The sequence below is a fragment of the Mustela nigripes genome, chromosome 17 (genome assembly GCF_022355385.1).
Source record: "Mustela nigripes isolate SB6536 chromosome 17, MUSNIG.SB6536, whole genome shotgun sequence".
NCBI lineage: Eukaryota > Metazoa > Chordata > Mammalia > Carnivora > Mustelidae > Mustela > Mustela nigripes.
In genome coordinates, this window is record NC_081573.1 from 5311580 (window position 1) to 5331025 (window position 19446).

Genomic DNA, 19446 nt, shown 5'->3' on the forward strand with positions numbered 1-19446 from the left:
AGAAGCACAGCCAAGGTTGGTTAGAGTTTATTGGAGGACATGGAAGTCCTAATAAAAGAAAGTTCCAGGCTTCTGGTGTCTGTCAGAGTCCATCTCTCCTCTGTCCAAGGTGGAGTGGGAGGCACTCGGGCATCAGTCTCCCATGGGCAGCCACAGGGCCTTGGTCCGTGCTGCCCGCAGCCCCAGCTCTTGGCCTGCCCCCTGGGCCTCCTGATCCCAGGCGCGAGGGCAGCCCCGGTTCACCCACACCGGCTTCAGGTTTCCAGCTGAGGCCCACTCCACAAACTGGGAGCCCTGGCACGAGAAGAGGGGGATCAGGACTTCTGCCAGCTGGGATGCCAAGCAGCTGTGTCTTATTACTGAGGGGCCTGACGGCTTGACCTAGGCTCTGTTTCAACAATGCTCGGTCTGTAGTCCACAGACCTTCCAGATGCTGAGGGAAACAAGGCTGACCTTTGCGGCTAGGGCATTTCCTCCCCATTAACAGCCCACATTGAAAGGAATGGGGCCTGGGTTCTTGGTGACAAGGAGTTCCCCTGTTATCATCAGGAGGGTGGACAGTGGGCCTCTGGTTCTGCTACTAGGGTGTGGTCCTTAGCAACGGGTCGTCCAATGAGATGAAGTTTTTGGGCCCTTGTTGCTATGCTAAGGAGATTCTCTTACTTAGCAACCTGGACTCTAAAAGGGCAGGCAGGGGGCGCCTGGGTGGCTCAGTGGATTAAGCCGCTGCCTTCGGCTCAGGTCATGATCTCAGGGTCCTGGGATCGAGCCCCGCATCGGGCTCTTTGCTCAGCGGGAGCCTGCTTCTCTCTCTCTCTCTCTGCCTGACTCTCCGCCTACTTGTGATCTCTCTCTCTGTCAAATAAATAAATAAATAAAATCTTTAAAAAAAAAAAAATAAATAAAAAATAAAAGGGCAGGCAGGACCTCCTAACCCGGTTGCCGAGGAGTCTGTGCTCCCTAGTAACTGGAACTCTAAGGTGGCAATGCCCTGATTCCAGAAAAGGGAGAGGCTGTCGGTGAGGTTCGAGATGGCAAAAAGACAGCAAAGCAAAGGGTACCTTGGCAGATCCGAAGTACCACAGGGCCTGGACATCCTGGTGCAAGGCCAGGCAGCGGGTCAGGTGGTCCCGGTCGCCAGTCACCACATTTACCAGGCCTGCTGGCAATAAGGCGGCCATATCCTAGGGGACAGTAGAGAGGATTGGGCGGGAAGGGAGTCAGAGACCGGGAGGCAATAGACTGGGTGAGGAGTGAGCATCGGGGAGAGCCCTTGGGGCTCCTGGAAGGAACGGGACGCAGGTCATGAGTGGCGAACGCTTGAGGCCTGGACAGAACGGTCCCGGGGTGGATGAGCAATGCAGGCTTGGATGTAGGCTTGGATGGGGGTGGGGTGGGGGTTACCATGGTTACCAAGGGGGTGGGGTGAGTGCAAGCCTGGGGCACCTCCCATTCACCTGCTGCCCCAGGGGCTGCTGGGAGCTACAGCAGGAAATCGGGAAACTACCTGACAGACCTCCAGGGCGGGGATGGGACAGGCCCCGCTGGGCACCAGGACCACAGTGTTGCCATGGGCCAGGGCAGCAGCCAGCAGGGACACGAAGGCAAGCAGGGGCCACTCGTCAGGGCAAACAATGGCCAGCACACCCAGTGGCTCCCGCAGCCGGAGCACCGGGCCTTTCAGCTCTGCCACCTGCGGGGACATGCAGGAGGTCAAGGGCTGGGCATAGGAGCCTCATCGTCTGCCCCATTCCTCCTCTCCCCACCTTTCCTTTTCTGTAACAACGCCTGTGATGATTCATTGGGTAAAAGTGCAGAGCCGACTGGAGGCAGGCTGTGGGCTCTACCACTCACCAGCTGTGTGATCTCGGGGGAGTTACTTAACCTTTCCTGGCCTCAGTGCCCCATCTTTCAAATGAGCCAAATGGTGCTTCCCTCAGAGGTTTGTTGTTGAAATGAAATAAATTGTGTGCAGAGAGCTCAGAACCTGGCCCGTGGGTTTGTTTCTATGTGCATGTGTATAATTTTTTTAAAACTTTATTGAATATAATTGACATTCACTAAACTGCATGCATTTTAAAGGTCATAATTTGTTATTTTTTTCTTTTTTTTTTTTTTTTGAGTAACTTTATGCCCAACATGGGGCTTGAGCTCATGACCCTGAGATCAAGTTTTATACTCTACCAACTGAGCCTGCCAGATGCCCTCAAATCGCTTGAAACCATCACTACAATCAAGATAATGGACTTCACTCCCCCAAACCTCCCTGTGCCCCTTAGTGATCCTTTTCACCTGACTCCACCTGAACCCTCTCCCTCCTCAACCACCCCTCTGCTTCTGCTCACTACAGTTTGTCTTTTCTAGAATTTTCTAGATACAGAATTATATAGGCTGCACTGTTTCTAATTTGGCTTCTTTCACTCCTCAGGGTCCCTTTGAGATTCACCCACAGGACGCTGAGCAGGGTCCCGCTGTTACGGGTGAGGCACGCTTTGTTCGTTAACCTCCCAAGGGACATTTGGACATTACTCCCACTTTTTGTTTTATTTATTATATTTATTTATTTGTTTTAAAAATAAACTCCAGGTGCCTGGGTGGCTCAGTGGGTTGCGGCCTCTGCCTTCAGCCCAGATCACGATCCCAGGGTCCTGGGATCGAGTCCCGCATCCGGCTCTCTGCTCGGCGGGGAGCCTGCTTCCCTTCCTCTCTTTCTGCCTGCCTCTCTGCCTATTTGTGATCTCTATCTGTCAAATAAATAAATAAAATCTTTAAAAGAAATAAAAATAAAAATAAATAAATAAAAATAAACCCCATGCCCAAAGAGTGGCTCAAACTCACTCCCCCTGAGATCAAGAGTCACGTGCGGTATGGACGGGCTGGGCATGAGACCGTTTCCAGTCCTCAGCTATTAGGAATAATGTCATTATAAAATTGGGGCATAAATCCCATATGGATACATGTTTTCACTGTTCTCAGATTAAAACCTAGGAGTTAGGGGCACCTGGGTGGCTCTGTTGGGCTTTCAACTCTTGGTTTCGGCTCAAATCATGACCTCAGGGTTGTGAGATCGAGCCTCCTGTTGGGCTCCTCGCTCAGTGCAGAGCCTGCTTGAGGGTCTCCCTCCCTCTGCCCTCCCGCTCGTGCTCTCTCGCTGTCTTCCCGCAAGTCCAGCTCACTCCCAGATCCTTGCTCTGACTCCCACCCCAAGCTGCCCTCGCTGTCTGCCGGCTCACACGACCCTCTCACCTGTAACACATGGCCCTGGGTCTGGGCACGGGTGCCCCAGGCCCGGAGCTGCCTGGCGCTCAGCTTCACCTCCGCCTGGGCGTCCTTGAGCGTCACGCCATGCCTCTCCAGCCTCGAGGTGAGGGCAGACTCCCGGCGCTCCAGGGCAGCTGCGAGGGCCCACAGCAGGGTCGCCCGGGTCCCTGGCGACTGGCCTACCCAGCTGGGGGGAAGGGGACACAGTGCAAATTAGGGTCAGCTTTCTGGTCCTGGATCCTTCCAGATATCCCTCCTCTGTCCACAGCCCTGATGATGGGGCTCCAGGCCCCATAGCCTCATCTGCCTGCGGAGGGGAGTGATGGCCATGACCCGTATCCTGTCAGCCTTGGGAGCTTGGACCTCACAGCCCACCAGTTCCAGACCCCATACGCCCCCAGCCCTTGGGGGTCTCAAACCACTCTTTCTAACGCCCCATTACCTCTGGGTTCTCCCACGTGACTTCCTTACCCAGGGGCAGCCTGGTGAGCAGCCTCCACAGCCCCTCGGACATCCTTGGCTCCGCCCTCAGCCACGTAGCTATGGAGATTGCCTTGCAAATCCTGGATGGGTCTGGAGCTCCGGGACCCCGGAGCTTGGAAACGGCCGCCAATGAAGAGCCCATAGGGGGCTGCCGGGCTGGAGGAGGGTGAGGCGTGGGTGTGGGTCCTGGGGTCATGTCTCCTCAGACCCCATGCTCCACCCCGCTGTGCCTCTGGGAGAGCACAGTCCTTCATTCAGCAGAATGGGGACTCTCCTTAGAAGAGGGAGTCGGAGTGGAGCCACACACGGGGACCCCTCAAGACAGCTCTAATGAACCCCGCGCTCCAGGCCACGAGGAGCCAGCCCCAACCTCCCGTCTCCCCTTCCCCACCCCGGGGGGATTCTGGGAGTTGCAGCCCCTGAGACAGCTCACCTGGGTCCTGTTTCAGTCCCTGCTGGCAGGGTGGAGGGGACAGAGAGGCCAAAGGTGTCATAGTTCAGATTCTCAGAAAAGTAAGACAGCCGGGCGGGGGTTCCTGAGGGCCGCAGATACTCATACAGACCCTGGGGGAGAGGCAGTGTCAGAAGGATGCAGGAGAGGGCGTACAGTGGCTGAAGGGGGTGACGATGGGGCGGAGGAGGGGCGTACTCACGTCGGGGCCCCCGTGCCAGGAAGACCCACTCTCCTTGCAGCCGCCTGCGGGCACCTGAGTGTTTCGCAGGCCGTGGGCATTGATCCAGACGGTGCCCATCTGGAGCCTGTGGGGAGAGAGGGGGATGGGAGCAAGAGTGGAAGGTGGCGGGGGGCCTGGAGTCAGGGAGGAGGGGCGGGCAGAACTCCAGAGAGAGGGGATAGAGACCTCAAGACTGAGAAAAAAAAGCAGAAGCTGGGCGCCCCCCAACAGGCTGCCCCCTGTGGCCCCCACAGGTGCCGACTGACCCCCAGCCCAGCTCCAGGGCCTGCCCTAGTCTCTCGCTCCACACACTGGCACTGGCTCCTCGGGGCGTCCCGTTGGCCACAGCCAGGGCCTCCTTAGCTGTGCGGAATGGGGAGGCCACGACCACGGGCCAGGGCACCTGGAAGGGTTGAGGATGGAGCTCAGGGGGCCCGGCCAGCTTCTATCCCCAACATCCATTAGGGGAGCAGCTTCCAACCGTAAGCAGCCCTTGGACCCAGACCCAGGGGTCACCCCACGGGGGCCTCGGCAGGCGGAGTCTTGCTGCTCAGGTCTGGCTGCAGGTGGGGCCTTGGAGGGCTCACCTCTGCCTGTGTACACGGGGAAGCTGGGGGTAGGTCAGAGACCAAAGTCGGGGGGAAGAACGGGCTGTCTGAAGGCACATCTCCAGCCTGGAACACCTGAAGAGAAGCAGATCAACAAGTTCACTTCTGGCGCCTCCTCCCTCAGATCTGGGAGTCCAGACCTCTAGCCCCTCCTCCCTCAGACCCAGGAGTCCTTGCCCCTTGACACTCTTCCCTTAGACCTGGGAGTCCTCGTCCCAGCCCCTCCTCCCTCAGACCCAGGGGTCAGGTCTCCAGGTCCCTCCTCCCCTGGCATCCTGGAGTCTGTGCCCCTTGCTCACCTGTGCGCCCTGACTTTGGGCCTCATGCACATAGCGCTGGGCCAGGTCATGTGCAGCCACCCCTCGAGCCCCCATGTCCACGGCCCCATCCAGTCCTCGACCACCCCGAAGCCGGGCCATCCGCTCCTGGAGCCGCCTCATCGTCTCGTCCCACACAGACTCCTGGATGAGGAGCCTGAGTCCCCCCTGCGAGGGAAAGGGATGTCAGGGAGGGCAAAGCAGGGCCCACCTTTAGGGGACAGTCCCCCACAGAGGGTCGAGCCTTGCTCCCCCCACAGAGGAGTGTCAGGGAGGAGTGACTGGGGAGCCTAGACACTCACCAAGGCGCCACAGTCAGGGAGGGGGGCAAGTTACAGAAGAGGGTGACTCAGAGTGAAGACAAAGGTTGGAAAACTAGGGACATGCACACTCAGAAAAGTGCAGAGAACCTCTAAGAACAAGAGACATGAGCCCCTGCAGAAACAGGAGGGCCGGGACGGGGAGATCCAGGAATCTGAGGCGAAGAGGAGCCCTGTGTTCCTCTTGTGCTGACACAGAGAGAGAACGTGCGACCCAAAACACTGAAAATTACAACTGGTGGAGAGACAAGAGCCCCTGAGGTCTGGAGATGGACAGACATGACCCCCAGGACTCAGGGGAACCTGAGCACATGGGCCTTACTGCATTGCGGTCGGACCAGGCCGCATCCACGACACCCTCCACAGCCGAGTCCACATCTGCCGCCTCCGTCAGCACCAGCAGCGACTCGGCCCCCAGGGCCAGGCCCAGCTCAGCACCCCTGCCTGCCAGGCTCCGCCGAAGGGCACGTCCTTCCTGCAGGATCCCCACCGAATTCAGCTGAGGGAGGGGCCTTCCGGCCTCCCAGCCACGTCCTGTCCCCCTCCCAGCACCGAAGATACCTCGACGGTTCCACAGAAGGTCACCTTCTGGACTCTAGGCTGGGAGGCTAGGACGGGGCCCAGGGAGGCAGGGCCACTGACCACATTGAGGATTCCTGGGAATGAGTCTAGCTCCCCTGCCAGCTGGGCCAGGAGGAGGGGTGTCGGGGAGGCTGGTGGCACGAGGACCACTACAGTACAACCTGGAAAAGGTGGGTAGCTCAAAAACCCTGGAGTCTGGGCCCCCAGTGCCTCCTTCCTCAGACCCTAGAGTCTGGGGCTCCAGCCCCTCTTCCCTCAGACCCTGGAGTCTGGGCCCCCAGCTCAGACCCTGGAGTCTGGGCCACCAGCCCTCCTCCCTCAGACCCAGCAGTCCAGGCCCTCAGTCCCCTGCTCCCTCAGACCCAGGGGTCCAGGCCCCCAGCCCCTCCTCCTTCAGATCCAGCCCATCAATTACCCACAGCCAGGGCTGGGCAAATCCTCCACATCATCTCAAGGAAGGAGAATGTAGGTGGCAAGATGAGACCAATCACTCCTGTAAGAATAAATAAGGGGACTGGGGCAGGTACTGCTAGGTCATGGGGGAGAAAGGGGCTGGGGGCCAGGACTCCTGCTTCTCACCCATGGGTTCCCAGCCTGCCAGCACCTCCTCCTGGGTGGACGCCTGGATGGCATGGTACTGGAGCAGCTGCTGGGCCAGTGGGACATCCCCGTCTCGAACCTCTCGAATGGCTCGCCCAGAAACCAGGGACTCCAGGGTCCATAGCAGCCTCTGGTGTTTCTGGATCATTTTGGCCAGCCTGCAGAGAAAGCCGGGGACAGTCATTTCCCTCTGCCCCTCAGTCACACAGTCCTGGAACACCCCCTGTGTACTTGGACTATAATCCCTATGATCTCCTGGGGGCATCCCTATCATTTGCCAGGGGTGGAGAGCACCCCCCCCCCAGAGATTTATGGGAAATGTAGTCTGAGCAATTGTTCTCTTAGAAAGTGGAAACTTTGTCTCTAGTTGCCCCAAATAAGAGAAAATGGAAAATGGGCATTGGGGTGGGGAAAATGGGAGGCTCAGTGAGCCCTGGGGCTATTCTGGAGAACAGAGCTTTCTCATATTAGCCCTGGTGTATGGGATGTTTTAGCTGCTAGAGGCTTGAGGGCGTGGAGCCCACAGGAGCCTTAGCATGCAAGTAATTCAGCAAGCTAGAGCTCTCGGGAAAGAGAGTCTCTGTTCCCACAGTCTCAGGTAGATGCTGGGGGATGGAGTCCTTCCCCACGTCCCGAGACCCACGCCTCAGCTGCGTCACCTGACTAGGTGCTGGGCCCGAGAGGCTCCAGGGAGTCCGCTCCAGGTATCAAACGCAGTCCCTGCTGCCTCCACAGCTGCCACCACATCTTCAGCCTGTGCCTGGAGGCAACTGGCCAAGCTCTCTCCTGGGGAGATGAATGGAGGGATCCCAGATGGGAAGAGTGGGGGAGCCCGTGTAGAGCTGGAGGGGGCTGAGATTTCCAGAGCCCGGGCGCACCCCAAGGCAGGAAATCTAGTCCCCAGTTCTGTGATGACTCTGTTGGTCATTGCTCTGACTGTCTCCAGTAATCAAGGAAGGGATCTTAGTAGAGAGTGACTTCAAGAAGCATCCACACGGGCTTGGAGCAGTAATTAGGATGACCATGACCAGAAAGAGCCAGAAATCTTGGCTTTCCCCCACTGGCTATACCCTGCCCTCAGAGCCCTGAGCAAAGGGAATGGGGCATTGTTGTCGGTCCAGCTGGGGGTGTAGATGCCTCTCCCTCCCATAGCAGCTGGGGGACACCTCATACCTGTGATGGGATCCTGGCAAGGCACTGAGTTCCTGTGTTCTGGCTTCAACCACTTCCCGTTTACATAGTGACCCAAGTGTCGGTCCTGGGTGTCCAGCCAGGCCTGTGGGAGATGAAGACAGTTTGGAATGGGGTCTGGAGGCAGCTGGGGGAGCTCCATCCCTGCCTAGAATCCTCTGGGAGAGGACACCTGCACCCCTCTGCCCCCCTGCTCATTCTTTTCCTGTGTAGAAGGAAAATAATCCCTAAACATAAGATACATTATAACCAAAAACTCATCATGTTAAGAATTGTAAAGGATACAGTTCAGCAGCATTTAGGACATGCCACCATCACCAGGATCTCCTTCTAGAATACTTCCAACCCCTTGCAAGGAAACTTTGTTCACACTGGGCAGTCACTCTTCCCTCCCCCTGTCCCTAGCTTCTGGCTACCACTGATCTGCTTCCTGTTTCTGTGGATTTGCCGACTCTGGATATCTCACAGAAAAGGAACCTTACAATCTGTGACTTTTTTTGTCTGGCTTTTTTCATCCAACACCCTGTTTTTAGGGGCATCTGGCTGCTTGGTCCATTAAGCATCAGACTCTTGATTTTGGCTCAGGTCATGATCTCAGCATCATGAGATCGAGCCCTGCACTGGGCTTCGTGCTGGACATGGAGCCTGCTTGAGATTCTCTCCCTCAGTCTCTCCCCATCTTCTCTCCCTTTTTAACAACAACAACAACAACAAACTTATTTTTTTTTTTTACACGCCTATACAATATTCCATTGTCTGGATAAGCCACATTTTGTTTCTCCATTTATCACCAGTGGATGCGGGTTCGATCTGTCTCTGCCTTCTAGTTATTGTGAATAGCGCTGCTTGGAACATGCACACACGAGTTTTTGTTCCATCACCTGACTTTACTTCTTCTAGGCATGTGGACCCAGGAGGATCACAGGTCAACTCCACGAGTAACTTATGGAGGAGCCCAGCAAGCTGTTTCATGTTCTCACCAGAGATATACGAGGGCTGGCCTACTGACTTTGCTTTTTTTTTTTTTTTTAAAGATTTTTCTTTTTTAAAATTCACTGGACAGAGAGAGAGAGCATGCGAGCCAGCACAGGTGTGAAAGCTGGAAAGAGGAGGGAGGAGCAGAGGAAGAGGGAGAAGCAGACTCTCTGTTGAGCAGGGACACATAACTGGGGCTCGATCCCAGGACCCTGGGATCGACCTGAGCTGAAGGCAGTCGCTTAAGCCACTGAGCCACCCAGCCGCCCCTGTCCTATTGACTTTGAAATGTGGCTTAATAAAACCTTTTCTCCTCCATGGAGAAACGACCTGGGCGAGCTTCCTGTTTCTCAGGAATCCTAAGATAATTCCACAGCATCACCAGGCAACAATGACTCCTGAAGGATCCACCACACCTGCCTGGGAAAACTGGGAACACTCCATAGAAATCCAACAGGAGGCCCGAGCACTGGGGCTTTCTGGAGCACCCTACGTTCCTGAGATTGGGCACAAACCTTGTCACAACCCTGGAGGCAATGCCCGTGGCACTGTTATCAGGCAGTAACGGGTTCTATTTGGAAGGCGGGGTGGCTAAGCCAGGTGGCTCCTGCACCCAGCGGCCATCACTTCAAGGGGCAGCTCAGACCCCCGCTGTAGACACAGGCTTACCAGGTGCAATTTATTTGGCTGCGATGTGTCTACCTGAGCCCAGGGCAGAGCGGAGAGGCACTACAAACGGTACAGTGTGGTGTGGAGTCTCTGGGGCTAGGAGACTGAATCTTGGCTCTAGTATTTATTGTTCAACGTCAGCCGGGGTGTAATAGTACTTTGGCCATCTGGAAAATGGGGATAAGCACAGCCCCTTGCTACTTCAAGGGGCTGTGGCAAGGATTAATTAAATGCATCAATGCACATCAGACACTCAGAGCAGTGCTAGGTAGGATTTCCTCTTAATCTCACTGCACCTCGCCTTCCATATCTGCACCATGTTTCTCTCCCTGGTCCTGCCTTCCCTAGATCCTGGCGAAATCCCAGACCTGCTTTCCACTCTTTCCTTCTACAACTGCTCTCTTCTTCTTAGCATCCCAAAGCCACATTCTCCCGATTTTCCTCTTACCCTGCCAACTGGCCCTTCTGCTTTTTCTCTGAAGTCAAAGGGTGAGTCAGAAGTTTCCCACTCAAATACCCCCAGGGAAAGACACATTTTGGAAATAGTTGGAGGTGCACGAACATGAGCTGGGCATTGGATGATATTAAGCAATGAGCGCTGGGATGCCTGGGAGGCTCAGGTCATGATCTCAGGGTCCCGGGGTCAAGTCCCACCTCAGGCTCCTTTCTCGAAGTTGAGCCTGCTGCTCCCCCTGCTTGTGCTCTCTCTTTTCTGACAAATAAATAAAATCTTAAAAGGAAAAAAAAAAAAAAGTGACTGCTAATGTGAAGTGTGAAAAATGGCTAGGTGGGGTTGCCTGGGTAGCTCAGTCGCTGAAGTGTCTGACTCTTGATTTTGGCTCAGGGTTGTGAGATTGAGCCCCTTCTTGGGCTCTGTGCTGGGCGTGGAGACTGCTTAAGATTCTGCTGCCCCTCCCCCTGCTTGCACGCTTGCTGGAGTGCTCTTGCTCTCTCTCTTAAAAAAAAAAAAAAAAAAACTTAAAATGGCTAGGTGATTATGTTACAAAACTAGTCTTTATCTGTTAGAAATGAGAATTCAAATATTTCTTGGAAGCTAACAGGACATCGGGGATTTAAATCGTTCCAGAAAAAAGAGAAAACAAAAGAATGCAACACTGGACCACATGTCTGGCAATTCCTGAAGCTGAGGGATAGGTAAGTAGCAGTATTAAGTATTCTGTGGAAGTTTGCAATCTCTACCCCACCCCACCAACCACCATTCCCCGCCCAAGAAAAACAAAACCATAAAAGAATGTCCACAGGGCCCTGGGAAGTCATGTTAGTGTGAGGGGCTGGTGGAGATAGGGAACTCATAACTTGTCTAAAGAGAAAGTCACTATTGAATCCAGATGATTTTTGTCAGGGAATGTGAGCCAAACATTGCCAAATTTGGGTTTTTATTTTCAAAAGAAGCTGGACTCCTCCTGGATGTTTACAGGGAATGAGTTGACCACTAATTCACATTTTCAAAAATAAAATGCGGGCCAAAAAAACAGTTTGTTGGTTGACTCTGGCTCACACATTGGAAGGTTGAGACTTTTGCTTGGGAGGCGGTGGGGGAACCATGGGCTGTGCAATCCTACGGCTTAGGTTCAAATCTCAGCTTCGCCTCTTTTAAACTGTGTTAACAGTGGGCAAATTACATACCCTTTATGCCTCCCTGTGCTATGGCTAAAATAATGACAATAATCCCCTCTCACAGCTGTTCTGGGGATTAAATTAGATCACACTGAGCACAGAGGCTGGCACAGAGAGCTCCCAGTGAATATAAACTATGATTACTATTATTGCTATGATTACTATTAGCTATTATTGCTATTTCAGTATATTCCATCTCTAGCCAAGCTCCAAGTGTGGGAATGCTCTGTCCTCTGATCCAGATCCTCACTCCCTCAGTTCAACTATCTTTCCACATTGATGACTCCCAGGTCCCTGTCTCCAGACCTGAAGGCTTGGGCCCAAGTAGCATTTGATGCCTTCACAAGGCCAAGGCTGTCCAGGGTCCCTCACACCCTCACCATGTGATAACCAAGCTCAGGCCTATCCGCGAAGCCCCAGTCCTCCTGGGTTCACCACTAGTGGTGGTGGTGGTGAGGGATGGGGGAGACACGACGACAGAGACAGCCAAACCCGAGACACTGCCTTGCCCTCTTAACTCCTGACACTGGTCCTCCTGTATCTCTGCCTCATCCCCTCCTATCTATCTATCCACTTCCACAACCCGCTCCAGGCTCTGGCCTCATCTTCCACTTGGACCACTGTCTCAGCCTAAGCTTCGCATTCCGGGGTGCTAGAGACCCTGTGGGATGAGGAGAGCCCATGAGAGGAGTTCTGAGGAGCCTGGATAATTATAGAATATGCGAGGCACCCACAGGAACCACAAGAGGTTCTGGGGGACCCCGAGGGATCCCAGGAGGACTTGAAGGGACGCTTTAGAATCATGGGAGCCCCACGAGGGTATTCTGAGGGGCTGTAAGAGATTACAGTTAAGTTCTGAGGTATCCTGGGGTTCCCAGGATACTAGGAGCTCCGCAATGATTGATGGGGGCCCTGAGAAATTACGGGGGACCCACAGGAGGTCGGCGGGGTGGGGCTCAGAGAGCCACGCAAGCCACAGGATGTTCTGAGGAATCACGGGAAGTCCATGGAGATTCTGGGGGTCCTTGGAAGATCAGGGGTGCCCTACAGGAATTCCGAGTCCCTGGGATTCAACGGAGGTCCGGGAGGGGAGGCTGAAGAATCACAGGAGGCCCTTTGGGGGCTCTGACGCATCGGGGAAACACTGCCGCAGAGCGGAGGTACGAGACCGGCTCCAAAACAAGAGAAAAGACTCAAGGGTTAAGAGGCAGCAGCCGCAAAGGCTCAAGGGAATGCCCTTCAAGGGTGGGTCCTAAGGAGTAGCCAGAGTCACGGGAACCGAGAAGGGCGGACCTGCCGCGGTGGATCACGGGAGTCCGCGCGCCAAACAAGACCTGGAGGCCTGGGGAGGGGGATGGGCAACAACGAACGGCAGGCCCTCACCAGTGCGCATGCGTGGCTCTCAGGCGCCGGTCCGTACTCCAGCGTGGCGAAGATCTCTCGGGTGCTGGGCCTTGCACGCGTAGCAGCCATCACCCTCCCGGGCCGCTTTCCACCAAGAAGTGCCGGGCGCTCTACCCAGAGGAACCTTGAGGTCGAAGGGCGGCACCGCCCCCTCTAGTCCAGGGGGCGGGACTACGGGAGATAGAGCGTAACCCCGCCTTAGACCCAGTGGCCCCGCCCACGCGCTCCAGCTGGCAAAGTGGTTTGGAGCATGCGCAATCCTCAGCGAGGCGGGGTTGGGGACGGGGACAGGACAAAAAATGTGTGTGTCTTGCAAATAGGAAGGCTCCAGATTTAGAAGCGTGGCCGTATTTGTGTATCTCCTTTCCACCCTGTTCATTCTGAGGGCAAGGAGTTCAGCTTTTAGTCCGAAGTAAATTTACTAGAGAATCGACTCTGGGACGAAGCGATAGTTTAGAGGTCAGAAGGGAGTCTTTTAGGATGGACGTTTAAATTAAGGTTTTGAGTGTGCCGGTCTGGACTGCCCACCCAGAAGCTTGGCCAGATGTAGTCGGGAAAGAGGAGACTTACCGCTTTAATCGACCCAGGAAGTGTAGCATTCAGAAATTAGGTTCAGGGTTTAAAGTTTTGATTGGTTGGAGTGAGAGGCGTGGCTCCAGCCTTAGACTATGATTGGCCGGAACGTAGTGGGCTTCCCGGATTGGTGTCTGAGCGTTTGAGGGGGACGGAAGCCTGGTCGGCTGAAGTTCTTAGTTACAGAGGCTGGGAGTGTGGCTGTCGTATACACGTTCGGCACATAGGGCTTAGAGAGCATCTAGAACTGTTGTCTCCAGCAGATTGGACAGCCGTGTCTGGCATGAGTGGAATTGTCTCAAGCCCAGATTCTTAGATTTCATACAGAATAGTGGGTGTCGGGCAGCAGGCCACGGAGTTCTGATCCTGGCCAGGGTCCCTCCCCGCCCCCCGCCCCGCGCACGTCGGTGTTGCTGAGGACGCCTAGGTCTCTTCTTCAGGGCCATGGCGGACTCGAAGCTGCTGGTGCCGGAGCTAAGCGAGGCAGAGAAGATGGGCGCTGAGACCGCGCGTTTCGAGAAGCTGCTGCTGCAGGTGAGGACTGACCGACTCCATGGTTCCTGGGTATTCGGGGGATTTGTGTGTGTGTGTGTGTACGCGCGTGTTCACGCACACGTGTATGTGCACACCCGAGGGTGCTCAGGGATGGGACTACATTCCCAGAACGCACTACATGGAATTGTAGTTGCTTAACTCCCAAGTTTTCCAGGCTCTGGAAGAAATGCAAGTGGGGTTGGGGTTGTTTTTAGCGGTCCTCAAAGGAGGAGCGGGACATAGTATGTCCTATTCTGTGTACATCTCATATGCATAAAATTTCTCGACAAACCTTTGAAGAACAAAGGAGGGTCTGATGGCCCAGACGCCAGCATGAAGGTGGTTGTTTTCCTTCACACAGGCCTCCAAGGAGCTCCAGCAGGCCCAGACAAACAGACCAGAATCTACACAGATCCAACCACAACCTGGTGAGAAAGGCAGAAACCCAGAGAGAGGGGGATAGAGTTGCAAAGAGAGTGGACAGGGGCTAGGGGTATGGGACACAGAGATAGGAGGCAGGAGAGAGGCACAATAATGGGAGTACACAGGCCTTGGCGGGGGTTGTGACAGAGATCCAGAGAGAGCAGGGAAGGGACTAAGATCTAAAGAGAGGAGGAGGACAGGCATGACTAGGGGGAGAGAGACTCAAAGATAGAGAGTTACAGAGGGGGCGCCTGGGTGGCTCAGTTGTTAGGCACCTGTCTTCTGCTAGGGTGATGGTTCCGGGGTCCTGTGAGCGGGCCCCGCATCGGGCTCCCTGCTCAGTGGGAAGCCTGCTTCTCCCTCTCCCACTCCCCCTGCTTGTGTTCCCTCAAATAATAAATGAAGATAGAGAGTTACAGATCCCATGGGTGGGGCGGGGAGCAGATTCAGAAAGCAGAGGACTGATCAAGAGAAGGGGACAAAGAGGGGACAGATCAACAGAGACTGAGGAGGGAATGAATGGAAACCCAGATGTATGCAGAGGCACACACCTCAGGACAAACCTACTTCCACCAGGTTTCTGCATAAAGACCAACTCCTCCGAAGGGAAGGTGTTCATCAACATCTGTCACTCCCCTTCCATCCCTCCTCCGGCCGACATGACAGAGGATGAGCTGCTTCAAATGCTGGAGGAAGACCAAGCTGGGTTTCGCATCCCCATGAGTCTGGGAGAGCCTCATGCTGAACTGGATGCAAGTCAGTGCTCTTGGAGGACCCAGGGATCTAGCTCCCTGGGTCCTTTCTTCCCAAGGATCCAAGATCCAGGGCTTGGGACCCTCCTCCCTTAGGACCCAGAAATCTGGCTCTCCTTATCCTTTTCTCTGTGATATATGCCTAGCCTCCTGGGCCTCCACTACTTGCTACACGGGGTGGTCCTGGTCCTGCCCGCCTGGCTAGGCTGGCCCTTCTCCCTGCCCTACCCCATGGTGAGGGAGCTGGGCAGGTGTCCTCATTAGCTGGCCGGACCAGCTCTCACTCTTGTTCCTGTTTCCTTCCTCACCCTTCTCCCTGTGTCTCTATCTCTCAGCCTTGTCTCACCTGTCTCTGTTGAGTTTCTTTCTCTATATGCTTGTCTTTCAAATCACATATGTGCCCCTGAAGCCTCCTGGACCACGTTTTGGGCAGTGCCCTGGGGAGGAGGGACTGATAACCCAGAACTTGCCCTTGAGACACTACTAGTCTTAGGCGACGGTGGTAGAGACAGATGCGATTGCAATATGGTATGATTTGTGCTGCTCTGGCAGGGGTAGGGGGGGTGGGGGGAAACCTTCTTGGAGGAGGAGGTGTCAGATCTAAGATGTCAAGGAACTGGAGGAGTTCATCGGGCCAAGACAGAGAAGAGGGTTCTAGGCAGAGGGGAGAGAGGAGTCCAGAAGCTGGAGAGTGATTGAATTGGATTGATTGGTTCGGTCAGTCATCAGGAGAGACTGGAAGAAATTTAAACGGATCAGGTCCCCAACAGAGAAGTGAGCTTCTCTCCAGGTGGGAGGAGCAGACCATACAGGGTCTCCAGTGCCACGCGGAAGGACACGTACCTTCGTCTTGGGGCTGGGGAGCTTTGCAAGGGCTGTGTGCAGGGAAGGGGCAAGGTCAACGCTGGGATGTGGTGGGAAAAGACACGAGGGAAAGAGACGAGGGTGGTGCGAGTCTTGAGCCATTACTTTCTAATTGTCTCCGGGTCTCTCTGGTTCTTGCGGCTGCTGGCCTTTATTGGTTTTGCCTTGTCCCCACAGAAGGCCAGGGTTGTACCGCCTACGACGTAGCCGTCAACAGCGACTTCTACCGGAGGATGCAGGTTGGGGGCGGGGCTGCGGGTGAGGCCTGGGCCGGGGCCTCTCCCTCCACCCGGAGCCCTTCCGCAGTCTCCCTCTCTTACTCCTAGAACAGCGATTTCTTGCGAGAGCTTGTAGTCACCATCGCCAGGGAGGGCCTTGAGGACAAATACAGTCTGCAACTGAATCCAGGTGAGGGGCGGGGCCTGGGCCAGCTGGGACTAGAGGGGCGGCAGCAGCTTGGGGACAGCCCTTGGGAATGGTGGAGCTAGTGTGGGCAGGGATTTCCTTGGTCCCTAGGCTGTTGATTACAAGGAGAAGGCGGGGCTTCCCGAGGTTGGGGGCGGGGCAGGGGCGGGTCGTATCAAGAAACCAGATGAAGGGCGGGAGTCTGGATAGCCAAGGGGTGGAGCCAGTTGCATCTCTGGGCGACAGATTGCAAAACAGGTTGGCTAAAGTGGGCCTATTTCCTAAAGCCAAGCTTGGGGGTGTGGCTGGATCCCCGGCTTCCTCCGAGGGGCGGAACCTTTCCCCTGAGGCTCTTGCTGTCATGACTCCTAAGGAAGCAACGGGAATCCCAACCCTACCACCTTTGACCCCGAGCTTCCTACCCGCAGAGTGGCGCATGCTGAAGAATCGGCCTTTCCTGGGCTCCATCTCCCAGCAAAATATCCGCTCCCAGCAGCGTCCTCGGATCCAGGAGCTGGGAAACCCGTACACCCCTGACTCCCTGAGACCCGAGGAAGGGTGGGCCTTCGATGGGTTCTCTCTGTCACGTCTCTCCCTCCCCATAGGAAGCAGTGTCCTGGGGGCTCTAGGAACCCAGAGAGGGGAGAAGCAGCACTCCCACCCAGAAGGCTCCCTGAGGCAGTAGGGCTCAGAGGCGGGAGAAAGGGAAGGATGAGCCCTGGCGAGGACCTGGTAGGTGCTCCTCAGTTTGGGGTTTTGTTCTTTCCCAGCCCCGAGAAGCCACACCTGAGCCTTTGGCTGGAAGCCCCTGACCTCCTCTTGGCTGAAATTGACCTCCCCCGACTGGTGAGTGCACGCTTGACCAGAACCAGAGAAAGGTCTGGAAGGGTTAGGATCTCTGAGGGGGAGTGAGTGGGGCTCGTTGCCAGACCTGTGGGAGCCTGGTTAGCACTGCCCCCTGAGTATAGCTGCCTGCCGTGGGTCCTTCAGGCCCACTTTGGGAGCCGTCCTGAGGGTGCTCTGGTCATTGTAAGTGCTCAGTCACGGGGACTTGTAATTATGGTCTCTCATCTTTTTCCTGGAAGGCAAGACCCTTTTCATATGGTATCCCAACACAGGAACCTTTTCTCCCTGGTCCCCGTGATTATTGCCCTGTTGCTGGGAAGGGAAGGGTGAGCTTATTTCTCTCTATTCCCAGGATGGAGCTCTGGGGCTGTCACTGGAGATTGGGGAGAACCGCCTGGTGATGGGGGGCCCCCAGCAGCTGTACCATCTGGATGCCTATATCCCCCTGCAGATCAACTCCGAGGAGAGCAAGGCAGCCTTCCATCGGAAAAGAAAGGTACCTGGGGAGATGGGGGAAGTGTGCAGGGAGTTGGGGCACTCTGGGGGGCCAGAACTCTTTGTCCTGAATACTTATTCTGTTTTTTCCTGTCTCTCCTCAGCAACTGATGGTGGCGATGCCCCTTCTGTCAGTGGCTTCTTGATTGGATTTCTTCTTTCTGTGCTTCCAAGTGGAGGAAGAGGCTGGTGGGGGGCTTCTCTGAAATTGAAATAAAAGATTTTTGCCTTTGTTCTGTGTCTGGCTAGGAGTACATGAGGAATGGGAGGGAAGAGGGACATTGGACTGGGTCCTAGAGTCACAGAGAAGTCACTGCCCCAGCTGTGGCCTCAGCCTCTCCCTCTCCAGATCCTCTCCCCGGGCTCCTGGTCTCCAGTCTCTCCTCTTATCCCACAAGGTCCCATAGCTGACCCTCCCTTCTCTTTTTCAGATCCCCTCCTTGGCTCCCTAGTGCCCCAGGAGAAGGTCCCAGACCCTCAGCCTAGCACCCCAGGCATGTTTGGTGTGGCCCCCTTGTCGCTTCTTTTTTCTTTTTTATTAGAGCACAAGCAGAGGGAGGACTAGAGGGACTCCCTGCTGAGCAGGGAACCCAATGTGAGGCTCTGTCCCAAGACCCCACAATCATGACCTGAGCCAAAGGCAGATGCCCCTATGCCTCATTTTATTCCCGTCCTTACTCTCAGTCTGTTTCCTCCAGTAAAACCCAGGAAGTGTCTAATTGTCTTGCCCTCCCAGGGGACCTTTCCTGAGTCCGCTGGTCATCTGATGTGTGCCATCATCTCTAGCCTCTCTTACCTCTCATCCTGACAAGCTTCCTGTTCCTGGAATGGTGCTTCAATTCACAATCCCACCAAACTATGTTTCATTTCCTGACTCTGCAAGTACTGTTTCCTCTCCTGTGGGCCCTCCCTCCGCCCCCTCCCAAGTCATCCCTTTCATTGAGCTTTCTCTGGGAAGCTTTTCAAACTTCAAGCTTTCTCTGATCTACTCTGGCTGAGTTAGAATCTGGCCGTGTCTGGCATCCAGGGTTACCTCGTTGAATGTATGCCCCTGTGGTGTGATAATGCTTTAGAATTAGAAGGAACTCAAGAATGTTGAGTTAATGCATGATTGACACCTCTCTCCTTCCATGAGTCCTAGGAGGATAGGTAAGCGGAGGAACCTCAGTGGTAAATGTTGGAAGAACAGCGAGATTTGTGTCGTTAGAAAGGACTGAACTGGGTAGGGAAATAGGAACAGATAGATGGTGAAGAGGTGGAAAGGTAGGGGGATAACCTCCAATGTGGGGTCTTTGGACCTATGAAGTACCGAACGCGGCGCTTCGTCCACCAGAGGGCGTCTCGCAGTCTCGGCCTGGTGTCTCAGAAAACTACAACTCCCAGCGGCCCTCGGAGAGCGCGGCTCTTCCGAAGCAAACGGTGAGCTCCAGTGGCCACTGGGACTTGTAGTTCGCACGGGGACCCTCCGTGGGCGGCCGAGGAACTCATTCCCAGGTCCCAGAAAAGTGTGGAGCTGGGTCCTTTCAGCCTTCTTTGGTCTCCATGGTGATGATTCCGGCGAAGGCCCGAGATTTGGCAGCGGCCGGCGCCCCCCTCCTACTCCCTCCTCTTCACCATCTGCTCCACCTTCACACCTGGCCCGGAGCCGCGGCCGCCGCCTCCGCACCCGGGTCGGGAATTCTGCTGCCACAGGGTGGTGCTAGTAGACGGCTCCGCGGCCTACTCTTCCTCAGACCCAGGAGTCCGGGTCTCCAGCCCCTCCTCCCTCAGACCCTGTGGTCCCAGCCCCCAACCTCCCTCTACCCGGGAGTCCGGGGGTTTCGCAAACATAG

At 55.3% G+C, this 19446-nt stretch overlaps 2 protein-coding genes across 3 annotated transcripts; one reads left to right on the forward strand and one right to left on the reverse strand.

Moving 5' to 3' along the window:
• Positions 1-11: 11 nt before the first annotated feature.
• On the reverse strand, positions 12-12791 carry ALDH16A1 (aldehyde dehydrogenase 16 family member A1). The gene is made up of 17 exons (XM_059383087.1): positions 12702-12791; positions 8019-8121; positions 7505-7631; positions 6825-7003; positions 6661-6738; positions 6225-6406; positions 5986-6138; positions 5326-5511; positions 5006-5101; positions 4685-4821; positions 4398-4503; positions 4178-4308; positions 3733-3900; positions 3247-3448; positions 1508-1693; positions 1062-1184; positions 12-294 (listed from the first exon to the last, which is right to left on the reverse strand). Exons 1-17 carry the CDS (start codon positions 12789-12791, stop codon positions 133-135), a joined length of 2409 nt encoding a protein of 802 aa, XP_059239070.1. The 3' UTR covers positions 12-132.
• Positions 12663-17847, forward strand: PIH1D1 (PIH1 domain containing 1). 2 transcript variants are annotated; one of them, XM_059383099.1, is made up of 10 exons: positions 12663-12730; positions 13736-13829; positions 14191-14257; positions 14829-15008; positions 16046-16107; positions 16195-16276; positions 16702-16831; positions 17044-17119; positions 17472-17615; positions 17719-17847. In XM_059383099.1, the coding sequence occupies exons 2-10, from the start codon at positions 13740-13742 to the stop codon at positions 17758-17760; spliced, it is 873 nt and encodes a 290-aa protein (XP_059239082.1). In that variant the 5' UTR covers positions 12663-12730; positions 13736-13739; the 3' UTR covers positions 17761-17847. The 2 variants fall into 2 exon arrangements, with proteins under 2 accessions (XP_059239082.1, XP_059239081.1); XM_059383098.1 differs by lacking the exon at positions 12663-12730 and adding an exon at positions 12762-12852.
• The last annotated feature ends 1599 nt before the right edge of the window (positions 17848-19446 follow it).